The 26,462-nt window shown below is 40.0% G+C and overlaps 1 protein-coding gene across 1 annotated transcript in view; it reads right to left on the bottom strand.

Moving 5' to 3' along the window:
• HMGCLL1 (3-hydroxy-3-methylglutaryl-CoA lyase like 1) overlaps positions 1-26,462 on the bottom strand; it is a 168,490-nt gene that overhangs the window by 109,108 nt on the left and 32,920 nt on the right. The window contains exons 2-3 of the mRNA XM_081094834.1: positions 7,498-7,578; positions 7,162-7,269 (exon numbers count right to left, since the gene is read on the bottom strand). Coding sequence (XP_080950960.1) covers positions 7,162-7,269; positions 7,498-7,578 — 189 coding nt within the window. The remainder of the gene's footprint in view (positions 1-7,161; positions 7,270-7,497; positions 7,579-26,462) is intronic.

Below are 26,462 nucleotides of genomic sequence, written 5' to 3' on the forward strand. Positions count from 1 at the left end.
AAGCTGTTGTACTAAGATTGTTCTGTCACAAATCTCAGACATGACTTTAAGTTAGATGAATCTGAGGTCATAACAGCGTCTTCTAAAATATGAAAGATACAAAATTTCAAAAGAGGGATTATCACTATGAATTAGTTCTGCTGACTTAAGGCCTTTTTTGTTGGTATAAAACCAGTGAAATCAGCAGTTACATAATGAGATGACCTGCAGCTACAAAAATAATTGGCTCTGCTTAGTCAAGCTCAGTGAATTCTAAAACACAAACACAACTATGGAAAATAAAATAGCTAAAGTGGAATATGCTCAATATTGCCTTTTTTGTTATTGTTAATCCTCACCTGAGGATATTTTCCACTGATTTTTAGAGAGAGTGGGAGGGGGAGAGAGGGAGAGAAACATCGTTGTGAGATAGACACATCAATTGGTTGCCTCCCACATGCACCAACCAGGGCCAGGGATCTAGCCTGCAATAGAGGTACATGCCTTTGACTGGAATCAAACCCACAACTATTCAGTCTGTGTGGGCTGACACTCTATCCACTGAGCCAAACCAACTAGGGCTCAATATTGCTTTTTAACATACACTTGATATGTTCTGTAGTAAGTGACCAGTGTAATTTTAGAATATGAATCTCATCATGTCTTTGATTCAGGCGCACTGCTTTTATACATACATGATTTATCTAAAAAACTTTTTTTTTTGTTTACAAATGCATGTAACCAGATGAGTAATAAAAGTGAAATGTAGGATTCATTCTTAGAGAGAAACCAAGATGGCGGCATAGGTTAACGCCAGAGATTGCTGCCTCGAACAACCACTTCAAAAAACAACTAAAAGACGGAACGGCTATCATCCAGAACCACAGGAAGGCTGGCTGAGTGGAAATTCTACAACTAGGAGGAAAGAGAATATCATACCGAGACTCAGAGGAGGCGCAGTGCTGAAGTGAAATACTAAGGTGCGGAGTGCACGCGGAGCGGGTTGGAGGCGGAGGGCGCGGTTGCTGTTTTCAATCAGGAGGGAGTTTCAGACTCTGAGCTCCAGATCCAGGCGAATCTCTAGGGACCCAGACTCAAACGGGAGAAGCGGGACTGTCTGGCTTCGGTCGGAACTCGAAGGCAGCTTTCTCTCCGAGGTTTGCAGCGGTTGCTGGGACTCTGTGAGGCAGAGTTCCTAGGGACGGAACTGAGAGCAGCCATAACTACTCGCTCCAGCCCGCCCTGTACATCCCCGGGGACCCACCCCGCCCAAGCCCTGCACAGAGCCATTTGCCGGATAGCCTCAGGCAAACGCTAGATTAGCACCGCCCTAGAGATCCAGTACAGAAGCTCTCCCACTGCAGACACAGCGGACTCTCATAGCCAGTTAGCCTGGAGGTCAAATCACCCCCGGTATTGCCGACAACAATCAAGGCTTAACTACAACAAGACTGCGCACAAAGACCACTAGGGGGTGCACCAAGAAAGCATAAAAAATGCGGAGACAAAAAAACAGGACAAAACTGTCAATGGAGGAGATTGAGTTCAGAACCACACTTTTAAGGTCTCTTAAGAACTGTCTAGAAGCCGCTGATAAATGTAGTGAGATCCTCAAGAAAACTAATGAGACCCTCGATGTTATGATAAAGAACCAACAAGAAATTAAGCATACATGGACTGAAATAACGAATACTATACAGACTCCCAACAGCAGACCAGAGGAACGCAAGAATCAAGGCAAAGATTTGAAATGCGAAGAAGCAAAAAACACCCAACCAGAAAAGCAAAATGAAAAAAGAATCCGAAAATACGAAGATAGTGTAAGGAGCCTTTGGGACAGCTTCAAGCGTACCAACATCAGAATTATAGGGGTGCCAGAAGATGAGAGACAGCAAGATATTGAAAACCTATTTGAAGAAATAATGACAGAAAACTTCCCCCACCTGGTGAAAGAAATAGACTTACAGGTCCAGGAAGCACAGAGAACCCCAAACAAAAGGAATCCACAGAGGACCACACCAAGACACATCATAATTAAAATGCCAAGAGCAAAAGACAAAGAGAGAATCTTAAAAGCAGCAAGTGAAAGAAACTCAGTTACATACCAGGGAATACCCATACGACTGTCAGCTGATTTCTCAACAGAAACTTTGCAGGCCAGAAGGGAATGGCAAGAAATATTCAAAGTGATGAATACCAAGAACCTACAACCAAGATTACTTTACCCAGCAAAGCTATCATTCAGAATTGAAGGTCAGATAAAGAGCTTCACAGATAAGGAAAAGCTAAAGGAGTTCATCACCACCAAACCAGTATTATATGAAATGCTGAAAGGTATCCTTTAAGAAGAGTAAGAAGAAGAAAAAGGTAAAGATACAAATTATGAACAACAAACATGCATCTATCAACAAGTGAATCTAAGAATCAAGTGAATAAATAATCTGGTGATCATAATAGAATCAGAGACATAGAAAGGGAATGGACTGACTATTCTTGGGGGGGGGGGGGAAAGGGGTGTGGGAGATGCAGGAAGAGACTGGACAAAAATCATGCACCTATGGATGAAGACAGTGGGTGGGGAGTGAGGGCGGAGGGTGGGGCGGGAACTGGGAGGAGGGGAGTTATGGGGGGGAAAAAGAGGAACAAATGTAATAATCTGAACAATAAAGATTTAATAAAAAAAAAAGTAAAATGTATTTAGTATCTTAAATTACTCAGATTGGGCCCAGTCAAATATTTAAACTAAACACATACCTTAAGCTTTAAGAAAAAGGCAGAAGAGAGAAGAAAAAGAGAGAAGGCAGTGAATTTCTGTGGCACCCAGGGCAGGTCAGTCAGTCTGTCAGTCAGGCATTCATTACTGACGCTAGTCAGGAGTCTGGTGCTCTGGGCACTCACCCTCAGGGACCGAGTCACAGGCCTTGCTGTCCCGAACCTCACAGGCTGCAGGCATCACTGCTGGGATTTCCCAGGTTCAAAGAGGTTATGTCACTTGCTCAAGCTCAAGAAGGAATGTAGACAGGAAGACAGGACCAGAGGAACGTGTACATCACCGCAGCTGTCCTCAAGAGCTGTGTGGGGACTTACGTCATTTATTCCATAATACTTTGAGCCTAGGAAGAGTTCATTAAGTCTCAATAGGTTAAGTCCTAAATTCACCGCAGGACCGAGTCCAGAATAAATCATGTTACTGCATGGCTCCATCACATATATCTACTTAATGTGAGGCCAAAAGGCATTTTCCCATTACTGCTCACAGAGGACTGCTTCCCTTTTGTTGTATCCATCTTTTCTCTTCACTAGTTTAGCAAGAAGAAGGATGGCCCTCTAGAAAGGGGCCTATCCTTTTCCTGCTAAATGTCACTGGGTGTGTCCTCCATCAATCTGAACAATAATCCACCAATCAATTTCCAGTATTGCTTAATAATAAATGTGACCAATGAGCATTATAATAGGAAAGAAGACTACTTTGTAGGCAGTTTTAGAAAACTATTGGGAAATAAAAATATCTTGAGGAGGACTAGTAAAATATAATGTCTGAAATACAACTTTCATTAGTCATTAGTTAATATTACCATGAACCGTTCCCTCTCTTCACCCTAATTCTAAAGTGACACCAGACTCCAGGGTCTCTCCACCAATAATCAAGTCTGTGGAGTGAGTACCGGCTGAATCAAACGCAGCAGCAATTTCATGAAGTCTTGGAGATGATAAAAGGGTCTCACATTTTCTTAAAATTAATGACAGTAAGTGAAATAATAATAGCTAGCATTTCACAAAGTGAAAATATGTACAGTCTCACCAAGCTATGTGTGTCTTCCTAAGGAAAATATCTGTGACCTTCATTAGACAGGACCAAATATGTGACCAAAAGCAAGTCACTTGTCCAAACCAAAGAATGGAAAGTAATGTGCTATTTTTTCAGGCTAATTGATTCACTAATCTATAATAATAAAAGCATAATATGCTAATTAGACCGGATAGCAAAACAACCTTCCAGATGTCCTTCCGGGTGACCTTCTGGACGAAGTCAGGGCTGTGAGGGCCGAGGCAGCCACTGAGGCTGTGAGAGCCGAGGCCCTTGCATGAATTTCATGCATCGGGCCTCTAGTCATTTCACAATTACTTACTGAGCACCTACTCACTAGGCACCAAACACAAGAGACACAATAAACAAGAGAGACACATCACTGCCTCTAAAAGGCTTATAGCCAAGGAAGGAGATTACTGAAAAACATTTACAAAAAATGTGAGTATAAACAGTGACAATGGGATGAATGAAAAATTATGGTCTATTTGGAGAATGAATGAAAGTAAATGATATTTGAATACTGACTCTGTGAAAAGTGACACATTACTAATACTAATAATTATACTGTGGTTTCTGTTGCTTCCAATGTCTTTTTAAAGTATACTTTTATTGTTTTTAAAGAAGAAGGGAGAGGAAAAGAGAGATAGAAACCAATAATGAGAGAGAATCATTGATCAGCTGCCTCCTGCACACCCCACATTGGGGATCGAGCCTGCAATCTGGGCATATGACCTGACTAGGATTCAAACCATGACCTCCTGGATCATAGTTCTATGCTCAACCACTGAGCCATGCCGGCTGGGCTGCTTCCAGTGTCTTGCAATTAAAAAGGCTTTAATGTTTTAAGACTTTGTACATCATCCTGTTATAACTTCAGGCAATGCAGAAATTGAGATGCTCATGAGTAAGTATTAATAAAGAGCTATAGAGCCAAAGAGGCAGGGCATGTAAATAGAAAACAAAAAGCAATTTGATTTGGCAGGATTTCAGCAAAATGAAATAGGAAAACAGAGTTAAGGAAAGGAAAAAGAGGCCAGGGAAAAAGCCCTAAATACCAGGCCAAAGTTTCCTGACCTTTTTAATGGGGAGAAGGGAACTCTAAAGAAGTTCGAGAAGGTTGGTATTTCTGGGAGATTATTTTAGGAGTGGGAAAATACAGGTTGTCCTCAAAACATGTATACACACTTTAACAACTGACAGCTCAATTGATGTTTCTTTCTTTTCAGCCAGACTAAGCTTTGAACAAAGGAAACAAGCCAGTCAGAGAAAGACAAGTATCACATAATCTCACTCACATGTGGAATCAAAAGAACAAAATTAACTGATGAACAAAATAGATCCAGAGACATAGAAGCATGGAACAGTCTAACGAATTGCAGTGGGAAGGCTGGGGTGGGTGGGTGTAGGGAGAAGAGTTTAACCAAAGAACTCATATGCATACTAGAGGCCCAGTGCACAAAATTCATGCACTTGTGGGGGGGTTGTCCCTCAGCCCAGCCTGCACCCTCTCCAAACTGGGACCCTTCAGGTGATGTCTGACTGCTGGTTTAAACCGGCAGTCGGACATCCCTCTCACAATTCAGGACTGCTGGCTCCCAACTGCTCGCCTGCCTGCCTGCCTGATTGCCCCTAACCACTTCTGCCTATCAGCCTGATCACCCCCTAACCACTCCCCTGCCAGCCTGATTGATGCCTAACTGCTCCCCTGCTGGCCCGAGCGCCCCCAACTGCCTTCCCCTGCCAGCCTGGTCACCCCCAACTGTCCTCTCCTGCCGGCCTGGTTGCCCCCAACTGCCCTCCCCTGATGGCCCAGTTGCCCCCAACTGCCCTCTCCTTCTGGCTAACTTGTGGCTGTGGGCACAGCCATCTTTGAGGGCAGGGCAGTCAATTAGCAAATTCCCTCCTTACTAGCTGTGGGCGCCGCCATCTTTGCGATGGTGTGAGGGTCAATTAGCATATTCCCTCTTTATTAGATAGGATAGGCATAACCCATAGATATAGACAATGGTGTGATGAATACCTGGGGGGCAGGGGCAGGAGCTGGCTGGAAGGGATCAATGGGGACAAAAGGGACATGTGTAATAGTTTCAATAATAAAGATAAATTAAAGAAAAAAAGAAATTCAACCTAAAATGCTACTGGATGTTTGAAAACTCAGTTGAAGTACAAACACTGCCTTTATAATCATTCAAAGTATATACTAGTATACATTTTGGGGGGACAGCGGGAGTCCCCCCAAAATATACACACACTTTAACAGCTGACAACTAACTTAATTTTCTTTCCTTTTCAGGTTTAAATGATTTGAATATTGGGTGAAGCCAGACTAAGGTTTGAACAAAGAATATTTATCCACTAGACTTTGTTATGGAGATACATATAAGATAAAGTTTATGGTACAAAACTGGCAATAGTTGACAAATTGGGGGCAAAAAATACCGAACAAAATGATTCTTGATGTTTGTGATATCATTGCTTCACATTATCAGCAGTGCCTGGACCAGAGCATTCATCAGTTTGAAAATAGGCATTAACAAAAAATTATTCATTTTGTTAAGATTATTTTAAATTTTGAAAATGAACTGTATATTGATAAACACTGGCTTTATAATCATTCAAAGTGTGTGTACATTTTGGGAGACATCCTCTATATAAAGAAATAAAAAAGAGAAACAATGCGTATGGATATCATTTAAGGGACTATCACAATAATTGGTCAATAAGGGTGTGGGTTACTAATGTATCAATGGGACTGAAAAGAAGAGGTAAAAATATGCTTTAAAGAGGACTAAGAATTTGTATGAGCTGCTAGTCACTGACTAGAGATATAGGAGACAACCCGTTGAGCATTCAAGTCCAAGATTTCAAAGGGAACAATTGAGCTTTTAGCATTTAGGATGGACAATGAGTGATTTTGAACCCACTGGTTTGAGGTACTGGTGTTACATGTAGCTGAAGCTCACCATAAAGAGGAGGACTAGAAACACAGGTTTGTACCCTCTTAGAAGTGACTATTAATGTTGGAAGGATAGGCAAAAGAGGACAGAGAAAACTGTTAAAGGCAGAACCTCAGGGGAACCTTAAACTGAGTGGGGGTGAAAGATGTCAGGGACAAGCCTTATCCTCTGCTCATGATGCTGAGCCATATAATCAGGTGGGATCAACATGGAATTCTAAATAACTTTTTAGGACTTAATTTATATAAGATACTTCATCAAAGAGGGTTTTCCTTAATCTTACCTCAGTGTATGCGCTATAATTTTGTAAGAAGGTGACAAATTAATAATTATATCACAATGCACATCACATTGTTTTCTAAATCTTGGCAAGTCTGAATTAAGGACCCAGATAAGGAGTTATGGATTACATACCTGTGGTACCCATTTGGAAGACACAAAGCTGGTCACTTCTATTACAGACAAGCCAGTTTGGGAAAGTTGATTGATAAATTCAATTTTTATATCTGTAGGAACTATAACCTAGAAAAACATTGAAAGTTATTTTATAATTAATGTGTATAGGGTCTGTTGAAACATAAATAGAAAATTACTTCTTAACTGAAAGCAAATCCTAGTTAAGATTTATAAATTCGACTAGCAATTGAGAACAACTATTATATTGCAGCATATGAAATATGTCTTTAGAGTTTTAAAAAATATGAATATTTATCATTTAAAATAAATTGTGCCAAAGTGATATCAAGCTACCTTTTCATTCTGCAATCCATCGCGAGGTCCAACTTCTACTATTTTAACATACTCGGGGAGTCCAGATAACTGGGATGCTTCCTGTAATGGAAAATACAAGGCAAGGAAAACAGACAACCATTAAACCATTAAACTTGCTGATTAGAAAAGTCAAACTATTACAATTTGTAAAATTAAATTCTCACCCTAGAATTTTAAAATGGTAAGAAATCAATGCAATAATACTACATAATCTAAATACCAATTTAATGTTATTGGCAAAATGAGGTGTGTTGTTTTTTTTTTTATAACTTCATGATATTCAACCTAATTACGATAAAATTCAAAGATTAATTTCTAAGATACACATGGAAATGGTGATTTACTTGGGATCCAAAAAGCAAACCTGTTGAGTAATTCTACATGTGATGATAAACTAACCATTGTTAGCGTTCATGGAAAAATTAGGTGTTTGTATTAATAGACTTCTACCAAGCAGAGTCATACAAGATGGTGTCCTCTATCCCCTGGTCCTTGAGGAATGTGGAATTGGTATTCCGGCTTGTGCTTGGAAAGCGGAGGCTAGAAATGAAGGTGTCCTTTTTCTTTTTTGTATCATACAGCACAACCAGCACCTAAACACAGAACCCCCAGCCCAATAGGACCTCGCGCTTGACATCGCACTGGAAACAGCCGAGCTCCAGCCCAACATAACACCCTGTCCTACCTTTCTGCCAAATCTGAAATGGCAAGAGGGTCTGGACTCTGGAGCCTGTGTCCCTAAACTAAGTAGTATGGACACACCTATTTAGGACACTAGTTTAAAAGAGAAAAAATAGGAACAGCCTTTCTAAATGTCACATTGCAATTAAAATCAGAAGTAGACTACACCTTCTCAGACTGTACTAGCACAATGTCCTGGTATCTCTGAGCCAATTTAAGTCTGGGTAACTCATTATCAAGTTCTTCACAGGGATAGCTGATGGAATCAACCTAATCAGCAGGACCTGTACTTCAAGGCTTTGTAAATTTAGGTCAACCAATTTATAGTTTCACCCTGTCCTTGTAACAAGGAAACACACTAGTGAAGTGACAGTTTAGCATGAAAATCCAGTTTGTTTCTATAGAAAAATGCTCACTGGCTCTTTTAGAGTCCAAAGCAGTTATTTGGTTTTATTAGCATCCTCTTCTAACTAACTCAGTAGAAGAACCCAGATGCTTCCTGTTACAATGTTTACATACCACCCTCCACCATTTCCATGAACTTGGGCAATTTAATATGCAAAAATTAACCAAGAAGAGAACAGAATTCTCATGTCTGCGTCTTCTGAGCAGATGGTGATGCATGCGGTTAACTTGGAGGGTGGAGGGCAGACAGGGGAAGTATGGCCACCCTGAGCTTTAGGCTCAGTCTGGGATAGCAGTCATGAAATCATGCTTCATTTCCAGAGTGGCCATCATTTCAACCAGGCAGTAAAGGACAGGCATGGATGGCATAGAAAAGTGGAGTCAATAAAGAGAAGCTCACTCCTCTTTCTTATTACCTCCAGTCCTAGAACTGCAAAAGATGAAAAACAAAAACAAAAACAAAAACAAAAACAAAAAACAGAACTAGGTCATCTTAAGCCATGTGGTGTCATTATTGCTGATTGAAAACTCAAGCTGTATTTGCAACAGCAATTAGCTCGGAGCATACATGGAGGAGGAGTACTCCTTTATAAAACAGCAACATTTAACCAGAAAGAAAAGGAAGCTATGGTTTTAAGCTGATAGCAATATGATGTGTACAATTAAAGAGCTTGAGACTTCCCAAGGCATCATTGTTGTAGCTAGCAGAAGTAACAAGCAATCTGAAGAAATTACAGACCACCACCAATGATAGCCATTTCAGTCAAAGCAGGATATATGCTCACTTAATATTATTTTAGATTTCTTCTTGAATCTAATGCTACCATTACATCTTTCAGCTACGGGTACTTATTAACTCTCCCTGAATACCTGAGAAATCAGAAAAAAGTCAAAATGTGTTCAGTAAATCAAAGAGTAACAACTTTTCCTTTTTAACAGAAAAATAAATAACAAGAAAGTCAATTAACACATACTCGCTGAATATGTGTAATGTGGGCGCCCCATCTTGGTGATCTTTAGTCTCTTCCTGGGCATGACCAACTCTGTACTGACTTTTCTAAGGAGACGCAATACCTGCTTGGCATACCCCCCTAAGTGTTGTACAAGCTCATGGAATTCAGTAACTTAAACCTGATCCCCATAATTTTCCTACCTCGTGCCTCTCCTCAGACATTTCCCCACCACTTACTATTCTTTACCTTTTCTCTGACCACTGGTATCTCACTGGTCCATTTGTTACTGGTTTTATTTTGGCAAATACCTAGTACCCACTGAAAGGAGTTTTTAGGGGTGAAATAGGCAGGCTTAGGAAATTTTAGGAAGTAAGGGGTCCATGGAAAAAGCACAGGGCTACAGAACTGCAAAGGGTGCATTTCCATAAGATAAGGGAGCTGGGAGTCGCAGAAGGTACATTTCCATAAGATAAGGGAGCTGAGAGCTGCAGAAAGGTAGACATTTACAGAATAAAGGGAAGGGAGCTCCTCATTCAGAGAGGGAAGAAGAAAGCCCAGAGGGAATAGGGAAACAATAAGGGAGAAGAAGGAGGAACCCTCCCCTTACTTCACTTGAGGTTTGAGCTATGGAGTTGCTATAGCAACCGATCTAAGGGGGGCAGGGACCAATCAGAGGGGATATCAAGGCACAAAGATCTGCAGCCTTTATATGCTGAAGGAAAAGGGACTTAGCGGGACTCTTCCCCCCACCCACCATATGCTTGGTTCTCAATAAATTTCCACCTTTTGCTAAAGCACCTTTATTCCATGGTTTCATTCTTCGATTCCACCAGACAAAGAACCCAAGAACCATCCTGCCTAGAGGAACACAGTGTGTTGCAGTCCAATTTTCCCGTATCACCATCACCATCATGACTCTCAGGGTGTGTTCAATAATTACTTTTATTGTATTAGTGAATCTCTTTTGTCACTGGCTTCACTATTTTTTTCACTCTGTTGCTATAGCTTCATAAATATTCTCCCTTAATCTTGTTATTCCAAGATTAAAATCCTTCAGCGTTTGCCAGTCACCTTCAGAGAGATCAGCCTAAGGTAAAAGGTGATTCATGACTCGCCTCTCATCATCTACCACACTCTACTTCCTGCAGCCTATGATTTCAGCCATGCTACAGACATGACTTGCTCATTTTCACATCTGTTGGTTGGAAATACCTTCCATCTGTGGAAAAAAACTTTCCACCAAACTCATTTCTCTTCTTCATGGACATAGGACTAGACCACGTGTCTCCCCATCCAAGAGTAATGTTTGAACAAGTTCTAGTCAATGAAAGTGAATGATATGTACCATTTTTAAGCTTGGCCCATGAAAATATCCCACACACATTCCCCCATCTTCTTTTCCCCTCAGCCAGCTTAATGCAGATGAGTATGGCAAATCTGGAAGCTAATGAAAACCAAATAAATATATAAAGGTGCCTACATCCCCAAATCACTGCTTAAATAAGAATTCCATGCCAAGAAGAAAAAGGAAATATTTTTTACTTTTATGGACAGAAATAAATGCCAGCTATTTCATACCACTGAGAGTAGAGATATAGAGTGGACCTCAGTTCTCAAAATTAATTCATGCCAGAAGGCTGTTTGAGAAGCTATTTGTTCAACAACGGATTCATTTTTTCCCATTAGAAGTAATGAAAATTGAATTGATCATTCCAGACCCCCAAATGATTCCATTTTAACCTTTCTTATATACAGTAGATGTCTAATGTACTGTTTAATCAATAAACAATCACTATTTTCTTAAGTTTATTGAACTATTTCTACTAGCCTTAAATGAATCTTTTTCAGCACTCATTCCAGGTATGTCTTTCAGGAGGTCAGCTGCAGCTTCTTTGCTTTTCTGCATATCATTGCCCCTGAAATGCTGTCACTGGCTAACTCCTTTTCCTTTATCCAAATTAATAACAGTATTTCTACCTCTTCAATTGCCTCTGACCATTGTTTCTTTCACACCTTTAGCAACATTAGCATTCTTGATAGCCTCTTTATGTTTTAAAATTGTGCCAGCAACAAAAGAAAAAACACCCGCAAAATACAAAAATATTCACAGCACAATTTCCTGAGATGTTAACAAGACAAGGTTTGGCTCTAAACACACCACTCACACTGGCGCATTCTCTCCGCTGTGGCCTGGGAGACACTTTTTGTTTTGCTGATGTATCAACATGAAAGGGGTGTCAGGTCAAGAACCAGTTTTGTTCAACAACTGAGACATTTTTTTCATTTCACAACTTGGTTGAGAACTGAACTGCTCAAGATGGGAGACATTTGAGAACCGAGGTTTGACTGTATCTCTTATAGCTTCTAATTGTGAAGAGTGACGAGTGTGCAATTTTGCCCTACATGCAAGCTAACAAGTGAGCCTGCCTTGGATGCTGACAAAAGGCAGACTCCTAGGTCAGAAAAGAAGAAAACTTATTAACTCACAACAAATAGCAGTAGCTAGAGGATCAGTACTTGTGCTGATCCCCCAAGCCTCAACTCTCACCGAAGGGAGCAAAGTGGACCCTATGATGCTTGCACAGGCAATCAGTTGCATTCTAGGAAAAGAATTCCAAGCATAGACAACCTGAATCGTTAGTAATATACAGTAAGAATATCTTCCTTGGCAACAGAGGTAGACATTATGTTTATTATGCCTGACCCATGAGCATGCCTGCCTTTTGATTCAAAGGAAGACACTATCTCTATGATCCAAGGTTTTAAGCACACTTACCCCTTGTTCCAGAAGTATATTTCTATCATTCAGAGCTATTCCACATACAAAAATCCTTGTAAAAATAGTCTGGAAGAAAGGCAATCATGCCTCTACTTGCAACATATAGAAATTCAAAACACCCATGGACAATTATTTTCCATATCCACTCCTCATTTTTATACCATCTTTGTGTAGGGCAAATTCTCCTGACAGTAAATTACTCTGTTGGCCCCTCCAATGAACAAAGGCCTGGACCAAATCTGTACAACTTATACCATAAGATATTTAATTAAGGATACTACAACTCCAACTAGGAAAATCAGGCCAACCCCCAGTACTGACTTCAGCCGTGCCTCCACCTCCCAAGGGTCCTTGGATCCAAGCAGTTGAGTAAATCCGAGGGAGTAGTGGCTGCTGCATCAGAAGCTTAGGTTTACTTTGTGCCTATTTTATGACAGTGGATATGTTGGCATAATCAGCACTACAGTTTACTGATCAGCAATGGTAGTCATCCAGGTGATGGAGACTTACTCAGCAGTGTGACTCCAATGGGCCTCATCAGAGTATGGGCCTCAGATGATTGAATCAGCCCCTCCCCCAACGATGTTGTAATCCATCAGGTACATAAATTAGGCCACTGATTACAAGCCAACTCAGTAACAATATGGGAATGGCTAGGAGTTCTGCTGAGTAGAGAGATCACATACATTTTCAGTTCTGCACAGCTGCTGCAGATGTTGTACAACTAGTAGCCCAGTGGACAGCATCAGGTTTCAGCTTAGCCACAACGTCATCCAACCAGGCCCAAGAGTTAGGGAAAGCATTGTGAACAGAAGGCCCCATTGAGCCAGTACCTTTGTTTCTGGCAGTGGCGTGAGCAGGAGAGGGCAACTGCTACTTTTTCTGTGTAAAGCTGAGACTGCACTGGGGACAGGCTGACCACTTTCTTGAATATAAATTTCCATTCCATCAGTGAAGTCTGTTGAAACTGTCCTACCTTGTTAATCTTGAGCCCACATTGACCCTCCCTCCCCCAATGGAAATAGGGCCAGAGAATCACAAGCTCTCCATGAGTCCGGTGTCCACTTTCAATAAGAGCTCAACAGCAAGCTAACGCCTGACTTCAAAAGATACCTGGTAGCTGTATCGGGGCAGTAGGGGTCCACATCCCCAAGCAGCACTTCTAGGTGGAAGCTGCCTGACTTTGTCAGAAGTTCCAATTTGTAAAAACTCCAGTAACAGAGACTTGTAGCTCAAAGAGGTCAGAAAGATCTGAGGAACCCCCTCATCCCGCGACCCAAAGGTATGTTCACTTCACAACATGCTCTTCCTAATTGAGATGATTCCCTCTGGCACTTATGAGACATAGACTTGCAATCACATCACACACTAATTTTTACTATACATTCAGCTGTGGAAGCAACCAAAGTACACTGAATTGACCCCAAAGGCCCCACTCAGGAGGTTACTTGGGCTTCACCTTGCCCACTGTGAACACTGCCCAAACTCCATCAATTGAATCAGGACTCCCATACCCACAGGTCTGAGTAGGGTGAGGATTTTGGCATTTTTATCCAAGAAAGCCATAAAAGTTTGAGTTCTTGCTCTTCCCCAAAGTTCTCCAGCATACTCAGATGAGTGATCATGAAGAACCAATAATCATTTTCCTTAAAGCAGTTGAATTAGGACGGTTGGGAATTAGGGGACACAGAGGGAGAGATCAGCTCCAAATTAGTAAGCAAGGCACATTTAGTTTCAATTTCAGGCAGTATAGCAGCTGCTGACCAGCTTAATGAAATGAATTTGTAATGTTATAATTCCACACCAAGTCCTATATTGAACCTCATAATCATAATTAATGACACCATCTACTTCAACCTTGGGAACCCCTGAGTTGCATTGTTTTCCATCAGGATAACAAGGTTTGTTCCATCTGGCTGACAGGGGCTTAACTTGCACAAACTTCATTACCAAGAGAACATCTCTTAAATCTTCATCCAGTTATAAGAGCTAAGGGAGTTTTGCAAGATTACAAAGCTGACTATAAAATTTACTACAATTCCTTGGGTCTCTTCTCAATTGCCAGTGGGTTGCATTTCAGGATTACATATACAACCTGAGGCAGTAGGACCCACATGTTAGTCAATGACTCCTCAATAGTTTCTCACAGGAGTTTGTCTACCCCAGTGAAGTCTCCCAAAGAAGGCCAAAGTTCCCATACAGCAGCCAGGACTCACAGCAAACAAACAAATCAACAAACAAAACATTACAGAGGCCTTTGCTGCCATCTCCAATTGTATCTACGTTTGGCATGACAGACTACAGGACAAGCTAAGCTGTCAGAAAGCCCATTATGTTGGCCAAGTTTCTTCCTTCTACATTCCCAATAACTGCTGATGGGAAGAGGAAGAGAACCTTCAACCCACACAGGACTCATCTTAATGCTAGTTGTTACTATGGGTTGACCTGAAGCTGACTACCCAATAGCCAAGGAAGTTCCCCTGTTCCGAGCAAAGTTAGCATGACCATGGCACCACTAGGTCTTTGTACCTACTTCCCAGAAACCAGACTGCAACTATCATCCCAATCCCTCGTCATTAGCAGGCAATTAAGTAAAGAGGCATTTATTGCTCAAAAAAGACTATAATGTCTGGCCAACATGTTTGTTACCAATTCCCATGGACTTTCCTCAAATTCCTTTAATCCACCTGAAAATTCCTCATTCTTCCCATTCAGAAAGTCATGTGTCCCTTAGCATTATCTTCATCAACAAAACTGTCAAAACCTGTGAAGGGCTGAGATTTTATTCTATATGCTAGGCAACCCTGCCACAGTTTTATGGATGCTGGCAGAAGATATGTGAGTCTTGAATCAGAGACAAAAGGCTTTATTTTCATCTTAATAACAGTAGCCAGAGCATCAACATTTTCTTTCACCTGTTCCCTGAGCATTACAGGAGCTTTACTTGGGGAACCTGAACACTTCATCATGACCAGTAAGCATAACAGCCCTTTCCTCCAGAAAGGAACACTGTCTCTATCCGTCAAGACTATTTGCAAGAAAAACACCTTGAAAAGGTATTTTCAAAGAAACGTGATCAGTGCCTTGCTAGTAAGACATGAAGAAATATGAGAGATCAATGAAGAATTGTTTCTCAACACTATTACCTCGCTTAATACTCAATTACTGTCCTTAACCAAAACTCTTACTCATTACCTAAGATTCAATTTATCATCTACTCAAGAAAAACTTTTCTGACTTCTCCAGATAGAATTAAGTACTCTAATTAATATGATATCATAATACTATGTAGAGACCTATTTTAAAATGCATCCGTAATTACTTCTTTGCCTGCCAATTTCCTATTTTTCTTTCTTTTATAAAAATCTTTATTGTTGAAAGTATTAAGTATGTTCCCATTTTAATATTTCCCATTTTTCATATGAACCTTCAGAGTCACCAAAGTGGATACCTCCCAACTACTTGGTAACTGCTTGTTAAATGAATAAATGAAAGAATGAGTTAATTCACAATCTAAGATTTAGAAAAGCAATGTTGACCTTTCATTTAGCCATCACACACGAGCCAATATTATTATAGTTATTAAATATATAAAAATAAACAAAAATCCCTGTCCATTCAAGCTTACTTTCCTTATACTCTGAGTATATGAGTTTATAAATGACTTGTAAGTTTCAAGGAATTGAGTTTAAAAACATTGTCTGCAGGTGTCAGCAACATCATCCTTAAACAGGCCTATAGTCTAAGTTTATTTTTATGGCATTGAATGTCCCATGTTACTGAATTCAGTATATCCTGTTTAATGTGGGATAGTGTATGATACTATTGAAAAACAAAAGATTTATTATCCAGAATGAGGGTTTCAAAAAGCCATGTTTTATGGCTCAGTGTATGCCCACATTGGAATCAGATTTCTAATGGTTCACTTTCATAGAGTAAGGACAAAAGCAATACTATCTTGCACTCCTATGCTGCTTTATTATTCCAAAGCACTTTTCTATCTACATTTCATCTGCGAAGCTACCCTATGAGGTAGGTAGAAATGAAAGAGAGATTAAATGTCTTTCTAAGTTCCCTGGCTCCTATTCTAGTTTTCTTTAGCATGAGATTAAATACATCACCAAATATTGAGTTTTGGTTGAAAAAATAATAATGAATCATTCTTTACTGTAGAACATAAATAGACTGCTTTACTCACATTTTTCATTCTTACCTAAAATTAAATGGAAGACCTATTTTGATGGGGATTTCTCTGAAATCCCTCTGTGTGTTTATATATATAACATATATATTATTACATTACGTGTTATATAACACACACAGATATATAATTTACAGCAGTCATAACAGTTGGCTTCTATACATATAATCAACCCTTTCTGATGGTGACGGATAGGATTCCTTATTACTCGAAAGACAAGTACTACTGTTTTCCCTAGGAAAATAACACGATCCACAGTAGAAATTTTCAGAAAAATTGTTACATGTTCCACTCCATTTCTGAAGGAGTCATTTTATGTGTAAAAAGTCTGTATGGATACTGAAATATCCCATTTCATAGCCAGTATTCTCATGGAGAACTGCTATCAATGATCAAATCAAATACTCCCACTCCACAGATAAAATCTGAATTAGGAAATTGTATGATTTGCTTTTGAAATTAAATTTGACGTTTTAAGGGGCATTAGATGTTCGACACTTTTCCAAAAGAATCTAATTTTGTCATCTCCTCAGAAAATGTACATGCTGCAGTTTGGGGTAACATTAAACCCTCCACATTCTGATATTTGTTATTTCTTAGATATTAATTCCTCTTTTAATCAAATACAAGGAGAAACACATAAAGCATTATCACTAATGAAGCAGATACCCATGAGAACCTGGGTCCTCTGGAGCAATCTAAGGGTATTTCTCTCCCAGGGTGCCTTTCTGGGATGAAGGGCTGAGTCAACAAAGCTAATGTTTGAAACTTTTCTTTCAGAATATTCATGTCCCAAGGTTGATTCAAGGGCAAGCTCTGGCTTTTTATTAAATCAAAAGGTAAAGGAAGGCAACCACTTACTTTTCAACATTTTTTGGCCGAACAGAAGGAAAAGTGAAATACGTGCAGTACTTTTCCCAACTGCTTTCAGGCAATGTTTGAACAGAGATTAAAAGCAAGCTCTAAAAACGTGAACATTAGTATGTATGCTAATGCTTGTTCTTGGCATTCAATGGAAAATAGTGCTGGATGTCAATGTGGATATACAGCACGATCAAATATTCCTTCTGGAAATATGTAAATTTTATGAGTACTTAGATAAATAAAGAAGTTACAAAAAAAGCATAAGAATAGTATAATAGGGCATCTGTCATAATAAATGAAACATAACAGAATGACAAACAATATGAGATTGTCTTCATTTATTAGAATTAAAAAAATGAGGCTCTTAACATCTACCACATAAATTTACTTCCAAGTTATATAAATTCCATTTCTAAAAGTGTCTTGAGCCCTAGTTGGTTTGGCTCAGTGGGTAGAGTGTCGGCCTGCAGACTGAAGGGTCCTGGATTCAAGTCTGGCCAAGGGCACATGCCTGAGTTGCAGGCTCGATCCCCAGTGTGGGGTGTGCAGGAGACAGCCAATCAATGATTCTCTCTCATCATTGATGTTTCTATCTCTCTCCCTCTCCCTTCCTCTCTGAAATCAATAAAAATATATTTAAATAAATAAATAAAAGTATCTTGAACAATAAATGCATACATATGCATTTAATAGTCACATAGTCATCCATTAATGTTTTAATACAAAAGAATAACTGTATTATAAATAAAATAGTATATGACAATTACAAATAGAAATGTTAAAATAGATTATGTGAACAGTTTATGAAACATGGATGGTAATAAATAACAGAAACAAAACAAAACAAAAGTTAGATGAAGCACAAGGAGAAACAAATTGAAGAAATAAAGAATAGTATGTATTTTTTATTTTATTTTTGACAGTAAGAATAGTAATTTTTAATGCAAGAATCCAATAACTGATCCAATAAAAACATTAAAATAAATGAAAAGAATTCAAAAAAGAAAAATGTCTATGCATTCACAGAACATGAGATCCTGCATATGCTGTTAGACTTCTTTAAACAGTGGCTGCTATTTACATTAGTTAGTTTTCAGAAATAAAATGATTTATTCTTGAATTTATGGCAATTTAAGAAAATAAGTCTTAGGAAAAATGAGCCAAAACTCTCTAGTATTTTTCATTACTATTATCATTACTATTGTATTAACGTTTAATAGTAATCATAAAAGTGTTAATTAAAAAATCAAAAGAAAATGTTTGGTTTGAACGATTTTAAATATGAAAAGTTTTCTTTTTCTCAGGGTCTTCAATTATATTTTTTGAAACCACTAAGGTTGTTTTTGCCTTGTGTAAATACAGAAGCAGTCAAGCACTCATATTATTAGTCATAATATGCTAATTAGACTGGAGGACCTTCAGACGAAGCCAGGGCTGCAAGGGAAGCCCGGGTACTGGGTGCCTGCTGGCAGCTGGAGAGAAGCCTGGGTCCCGAGTGCCAGAGGGAAGCCGGTACCAACAGCCGGGGGAAGGAAGGCTATATTTGCACGAACTTCGTGCATCGGGCCTCTAGTATCCTATCTAATAATAGAGAAACATGGTAATTAACCATAACTTTGCTACCCTTCCCATTGGCTAATCCGCGAGATATACAAATTAACTGCCAACCAAGATGGCGGCCGGCAGCCACGCAGCTGAAGCAAACAGGAGGCTTGCTTGCTCCAGTGACTGAGGAAGCCAAGGTTCCCCGCTTGCCGCTGCAGGCTTCTGAGCTGCACTCTAAGCAACTATGTTGCAATTATAGAAGCTAAACAATCCCCAGAAACCTGCTTTCAGCCAGCCAGGCCTCAGAGCTAGAGTTGTAACAGTGTTTCAATTATAGAAGCTAAACAAAGCCCAGATACCTGCTTTCAGCAGCGAGGTCTCAGAGCTGGAGCCGAGCCTCAGAGCTAAAGCTGACTCTCAGCTCCAGTGACAGCTACAGAAGGTAAATAAATACCAGAATAAAAAAAAAAATTAAAAAAAAGAGGCTGGGAGCTTCAGTCGCCCACCAGCCTGAAAACGGCCCTCAGCCCCTCACTCAGACTGGCCAGGCACCCCAGTGGGGACCCCCACCCTGAAGGGGGTGTGACCAGCTGCAAACAGCCATCAGCCCGTCATCCAGGCTGGCCAGGCACCCAAGCGGGACCCCCACCTTGGTCCGGATCACCCTGCAGGGCAAACTAGCCAGCCCCCACCCATGCACCAGGCCTCTATCCTATGTAGTAAAAGGATAATATGCAAACTGACACTAAGAGCAGAAAGACCGGGAATGACTGGTCACTATGACACACACTGACCACCAGGGGGCACACTCTCAATGCAGGAGCTTCCCTCTGGTGGTCAGTCGCTCTCACAGGGGGCAGCTCTGCTCAGCCACAAGCCAGGCTGATGGCTGCCAGTACAGCGGTGGTGGTGGGAGCCACTCCTGCCTCCTCAGCAGCACTAAGGATGTCCGACTGCAGCTTAGGTCTGCTTCCTGCTGGCAAGTGGGCATCCCCCGAGGGCGGCCGGGCTGCCAGAGGGATGTCTGATTGCCAGCTTAGGCCCAATCCCCCCGGGAGCAGGCCTAAGCCAGCAGGTGATCACCCCCAAGGGGTCCCAGATTGCGAGAGGGCACGGCCGGGCTGAGGGACCCCCTACCCCCAAGTGCACAAATTTTTGTGCACTGGGCCTCTGGTATATATATAAAAGGCTAATAAGCAAGGTGTCCTTGTGAGCATTTGACCGGGATACTGGGAGTTCTATCGCTTGCTATGATGTTCACTGACTACCAGGGGATGGCACGAAATGAAGGAAGGCCCTAGCCAGCAGCCTGCAGCCAGGGAAGGGAGGCCCCAGACAGCAGCCAGAAGGAAGGCTTCAGCAACCAGCTAGAAGGTCCCGATCATCCCTGATCAGTGGCCAGGCCTAGGGACTCTACCTGTTCACAAATTTCATGCACCGGGCCTGTAGTGTGTGTGTGTGTGTGTGTGTGTGTGTGTGTGTGTGTGTATGCATATATTTGGAAAATATATATTTGGAAAAGCTGAATCTCCCAGGAAAAAATGTGATATGCCATTTGATATACCAAGTTTCACCAAGACAATATTTTTAGAATGATAAGCTTCTGAAAACAGTGATTTAAAATAGAAAATGCAACTAACTATATAAAGCTTTTTGTATAAGCAGAATGACCTTATAGCCACTAAGTTTAAGAAAACTGTCAAAATAGATATTTTTGTCAGAGTTTTAGAGTGCATATCCCCAAGGTGCTATAGCAGTGCTTTTGCTTGGGAAGCTTGCCTTACTATTTTGGCTAAATATTCATTATTCTAAGTAGTTATTTAAATTTAGGTCGTTAATATTATGGACAAAAACAATTACATTGCTTTACATGACTCTTAGTTATGCCATATTGGTTGTATAACACTGACAAATTGGGAAATGATATCAGAGATAAGCTATGAGTTTCTGGTTTATAATACTTTCAAATACAAAGAAACTACTCGGCCATCCACAGAATCCATTTGAACTTTGAGTACATTTTTTAGATCTCAATAAAGTTCCTCCATTAGAACACTTCCTTATGTAATATGTATTTTCTGATTGGCAAAAATAAATCAAAATGCCTCAGTAGCTGCATAGTTACAGACATATGCCAAAAATTATTAGAAAGTAACAAAACAGACAATCTAATAAATTATTGTATCTTATACTGCATGACATATAAACAGTTTTGGACGTTCTGAAAGGATGAAATGTGTGCTAAAGGTAGCAGAATCAGAGGAGGATAGAAATATTACCCTATGCTATGATTACTATTAATGGCCTATAGAGGAGGTTTTGGTGTGCTGCTCCATTACCCTTTCAGGATGGAGACATTCCCAGATGCTGAAGTTCTGGCACCTGATGCATTTCCTTGAATCCTTTTGCAGAAAGTACCCAAAGTCACATCTCCTTCATGTGACCATCCAATGAGTGGTAGATGCAGGAATGCAAAAGCCCAACCTCTTTCTCTCAAGGTAGGACAACTCCGAAAGGCCATACATGCTCCAGGAAGCCCCATGGGACTGACAGTAGCTTTTGGTGTGACTATATCATGATTCCAGTTCTCCCTCTACCTAGTCCTACTTCCCTCACTTTCCCACAGGCATGGAATCAACAGCAACAACTTCCTGCACACAACTCTTTACCTGAGAATCTGTTTCCTGGGAACCAGACCTTAAAAAATTGGTATCATAAGTTAGCTGTGGACGAAGTCTTTAAAACAGGTTTCAAAGCAAGATTACTTGTTATTTATTTTTCAGTTAGTGCTCATCCATGGAAAAATGTGGGATATTAATACTCCTCGGTAACTTGTAGCAATGCAATTGTTAAAAGGTTCACTAGTTTTCAATCAGGGTATTTTTCGCTGCAGGGGACATCTGGCCCTGTCTGGAGACATTTTTGGTTGTCACAATGAGCACTATTGGCACCATGTGGGCAGAGATCAGGAACACTGCTAAACATATCATAATGCACAAGACATGCTTCCACAAGCAAAGAATTACCAACCCAACATGTCAACAATACTGAGGTGATCTATACAATTGAAATAAATACAGGATGTAATTAATCAGTCAGGTGACAATAGCTGCCTCAATAAAAATTACCTTACCTGGTTTACAGAACAAAAACCAACTGCCTGAAGAAAAAGCCAGATTCCTATAAGGAAGATCCTCTACTACTTTGGCAACTCTATATAGTATTTTATCTAATGTTTCCCCAAAGGAACCATTTATTTGAGTAAATGTATGCTGGGCAGAGGGGAATACCAAACATTGCAGGCTCCTGGACACAAGGCTCAAGTTGACATTGATACCTGGAGACCCACGGTGTCATTATACACCCCCACACCTTGTTAGAAAGGGGAATAGGCGGGCCATATAAATGGAGTCCTGCGCCTCTGTTTCCCCTTGGTCATTTCCCAGTCTCAGTGTATAATTGGAATAGGCATACTTGGTAGTTGCAACAGCCTCTGTAGTACAGTTTTTCCTTGACCTGTGATATAAGAGCTATTATGGTAGGGAAGGGCAAGTGAGAGTTTCTGGAACTGCTTATTCCTCCTGTTCAGCCAAGATAGTCAAGGAAAAAGAGAGGGAGGGAGGAAGAGAGGCAAAGGGAGGGGAAGAGAAAGAAAAGAATAAAGAAAAAAAGTATCATGGGAAAAGTGGAAAAAATGACAGATTATTGCCATTCTTGAGTATCAAGAGTGAAGGGCACAGGGGTGATGGTCCCATCATAAACCCACTTCATTTTTCAGCTTTGCTGAAGCTTAACTGGCAAGTAAAATTGTCAGATATTAAAGTATACAATGTGATGAACTGACACACATAAACATTGTGAAAGGATCCTCCCATCCAGTTAACACATCTACCACCTCATATATTTACCCTTTTTTGGGTAACAATCTCTAATTCCTACCCTCTTAGCAAATATAAATTATACTACAGGCCTGGCGCATGAAACTCATGCACTGGAGGGGGGGTTGTCCCTCCAGCCTGGCCTGCACCCTCTCATAGTCCGAGAGCCCACAACAGATCACCCCGCAGAGAGAGGCCCCACCCACCTGATGCAGCCCGCCAGTTGGTGGCCTGGGCCTCTCTCTTTGTGGTGATTGATCACCCTGCCAGCAGGTGGCCTGGGCTTCCCTCTGTGGGGTGATGGCCAGGTTGCCGACCAATCACATTGCACCTGCCTTGGCTGGCCTGGTGCTAGTGGGTGTCATAGCATGGTCATCCAGACGGTTGTTCTGCTGTTCGGCCATTCTGTCAATTTGCATATTACGCTTTTATTATTATATATAGTACAGTGCTATCAACTATAATGACCTTATACAATATACACTAGATCCTCAGACCTTATTTATCTTATAACACAGTGTGTACCCTTTTACCAACCTCTTCCTATTTCTCCCACCCTGTAGTCCCTGGCAACCACTTTTCTACTCTCTGATAAACCTACTTTTATCAGCAAAACCAGGAAGATGTTAAGATTTTAAAGGTTGACAATGTATTACTACAACCTCAATCCCAACTGTAGCTTTTGTGCTTCTGTGCTAGTTGTGGTAACTTTCAAAAACTAATTAACACTGCCTCAGGTGTGTGTGTTTATATCTATATCTATATCTATATCTATATCTATATCTATATCTATATCTATCTACATCTATATCAGCTACATCTACATCTATATCTATACCTATCTGATCAGGAGATCACACTCTTTTCTATACCTGGTGGAAAAGAGAATGTAAACAATTCTCATTTGTTTAGGACAGACATTATGTTTGTAGAATTTTCACAGGGATATATTAATTCTCCTATCAGCTCTCATAATATAGTTCAAGAAATCTAGATATTCAGCAGAACATCATGTTGATCCATTACATCAATGAATAGTTCAAGTTTGAACAGTATGAAAGGATACTCAAAATGCATTAAGAAATTATAGAATTAATACAGAGGACATTTTTGTAAAGCAGAACAAAACAGAACAAAAATGATTGCTGAATACCCGAACAGAATGCAAAGTATTAAATAGACTAAAAAATATCATAGGCAATCTATCTCTGTAGGACATTGTATTGGTCAAAAATGTCAATACTACCACTCCTCCATTTCAGACTCACGGTGGACAACAGTAATCAAACATGGACGTCTTCACACAAGTCCAGATATGGTCTCTCCTAATCTTCCCAGTACAGCCATCTACCTCAGTATACTAACCAGGTAAATACTATCCAGTAGATACTACTATCTAGCTCCAGGGATCCACTATATCAATAATTGAAAATGGCAGGCAAGACAATAATCTATTTGTCATAACTGGTATGGTGAAGCATTCTTACCATTATGTACCTCATTTATTCCTCTATAAAATGAAGATCACAAAACCTACAAAGGGTTGTGGCAATGCCAAGAATAGTGTTGTATATAGTAGCCATCAGACAAATAAGAGTCACAGGCAATTTTTTCCCCATTCATTCATTTAATTCTGACTGGGCACATATGCTAGAATACAGTCAAAAGCCTATTTTGGTATAGATTCAATTTTAAAAGAGTTACTTCGGTTAAAATATTCCTAAAATGAAACATTAGTTATTCTAGTAGCTTTGTTTCTAATATCACTACTGAAGTAAACAGCAGTCTCTTAGAGACAATTAAAAGAGACTATTTTCTCCTAAAAGGATGGTGTAGTAAGCCATCCAGTGTAGTAGTTAAAAACCAGAGAAAACGCTACCTGGCTCTACCATGTACCGATGCACAAACCTGGGAATATCATGTAATTACCCTTCCTCATTCTCTTCTTTTTAAAGTAGAAATTTACCTCTCCTCTAAGCCAAATGCCAGTGGCCTATAGTTTGTTGTAAATATTAAGAGAGACTGTGAATATAGAGCATTTAGCACACTGCCTGGTGAAGAGTTAATATTTAGTGTTTATTGTTTGCCTTTCTTAGGGCTAACTTGAACATGACAGGTTTTTTATAATACTGTGAAAGAAGGACAGCTTGAAGTTATTCCATTTATCATTTAAAAATATGCCTACTTTTTAAAAATCTGCAATGAAAGGAATCATTGTTGATAGCAGAACAGATTACCTTACATAGTTCTTGCCGCAATCAAAATAATACATGGAAATTATTCAAGGTCTTTCAGTAAGGAGCTCAAAACACTTTGGAGACATTATCCCATTCTGGAGTCTGCCAACAATTTTATCCACCTCCAGTGCTGACACCATCCACTCCACCCATCCTGTTCCACTTGGCAATGTCAACCTCAGTTTGAACCTTTGAGAGGCAACAGAGGGGCACTCCATCATGAGGGTAAATAAGAGCCCATATTCAAAATCTGGCTGAATAATGCCATAAATGAACACAGGAGTCACAGCTATTTACTTGTTGGAAATGTTTTTATGGAAAAAATATAAATTTGAAAGGCAAATTAAATACATTAGTAATTCTGATTGGCATCACATGCTCACAGGCAAGAGTATCTAAAAAGCCTTATATCCTCTGCACAAGCTAGATTTTAATTTCTTGGTTCACCCCAGGGAGTATCCTATCAGCTTCATAGAGTAGTTTGGGGTATAGATCTTGTGGAATGCAGAGCTGGTAGGTAAAAAGTTAAACATTCACACCACACCATAAGATTTAAGTTGATCTGTTCCCTTGAGAAAAAGAGACAAGAGACTTCACATAGCCTTAAAGTTACTCAGTTGCTCATTTTGCCATCAGTCTTCGAGTACACTGATTATTCTAATTGCTGTTATAGGTAATAGGAAGAAAAAGATTATTGACCTCAAATCTATCTATGCATATATACAATGGAATTTTCAGAAACCACATCATTTGGGACATTCAAATTATAAGAGCAATGAAATATACTGAGAGTAATCAAAGCAGTAGAAGGTGGCATAGACAATTCTGAAAAATTATGCCAATGCAAAAGCCCCTTGAGAAATGAAGCCTAGAGTAGGGGCCCTGCTTACCCAGGGCTAAGAGTGGTTTTGTGTAAAAGTGAGACTTAGTTCATGCCTCTACAACCTATCATCTACAGGTCTCTTCATCTCAATAAATGGCATATTTTCATCCTACACTGCTGCTACAGACTGAAAGTTTGTGTCACCCCAACCAAATTCTTATGTTAAAATCTACTAGTAATCTTGATTTGGACTTCCCGCCCCCAGAACAGTAAGAATACATTTTTGTAGTGTATAAGCCACTCAGTCTATAGTATTCTATTATAGCAGTCCAACAGACTAAATTAACTGCTGAAGTCTACGTGTGGCCTCATTCCTGATTCTTCCCTGCTTCTTGTACCCCACATCAGGTCCATCAGCAAATCAGTTCTATTTTCCTTTTTTAAATTAAATTTATTGGAGTGGCATTGGTTAATAAAGTTATGTAAGTTTCAAGTGTATAATTCTATGATACATCATCTATAAATTGCATTGTGTGCCACCACCCATATATTTGACACCATTTTCTATCCTGAACCCC

This window comes from Myotis nattereri (assembly GCF_964212035.1).
Source record: "Myotis nattereri genome assembly, chromosome: 6".
In the NCBI taxonomy this organism is placed as follows: Eukaryota; Metazoa; Chordata; class Mammalia; order Chiroptera; family Vespertilionidae; genus Myotis; species Myotis nattereri.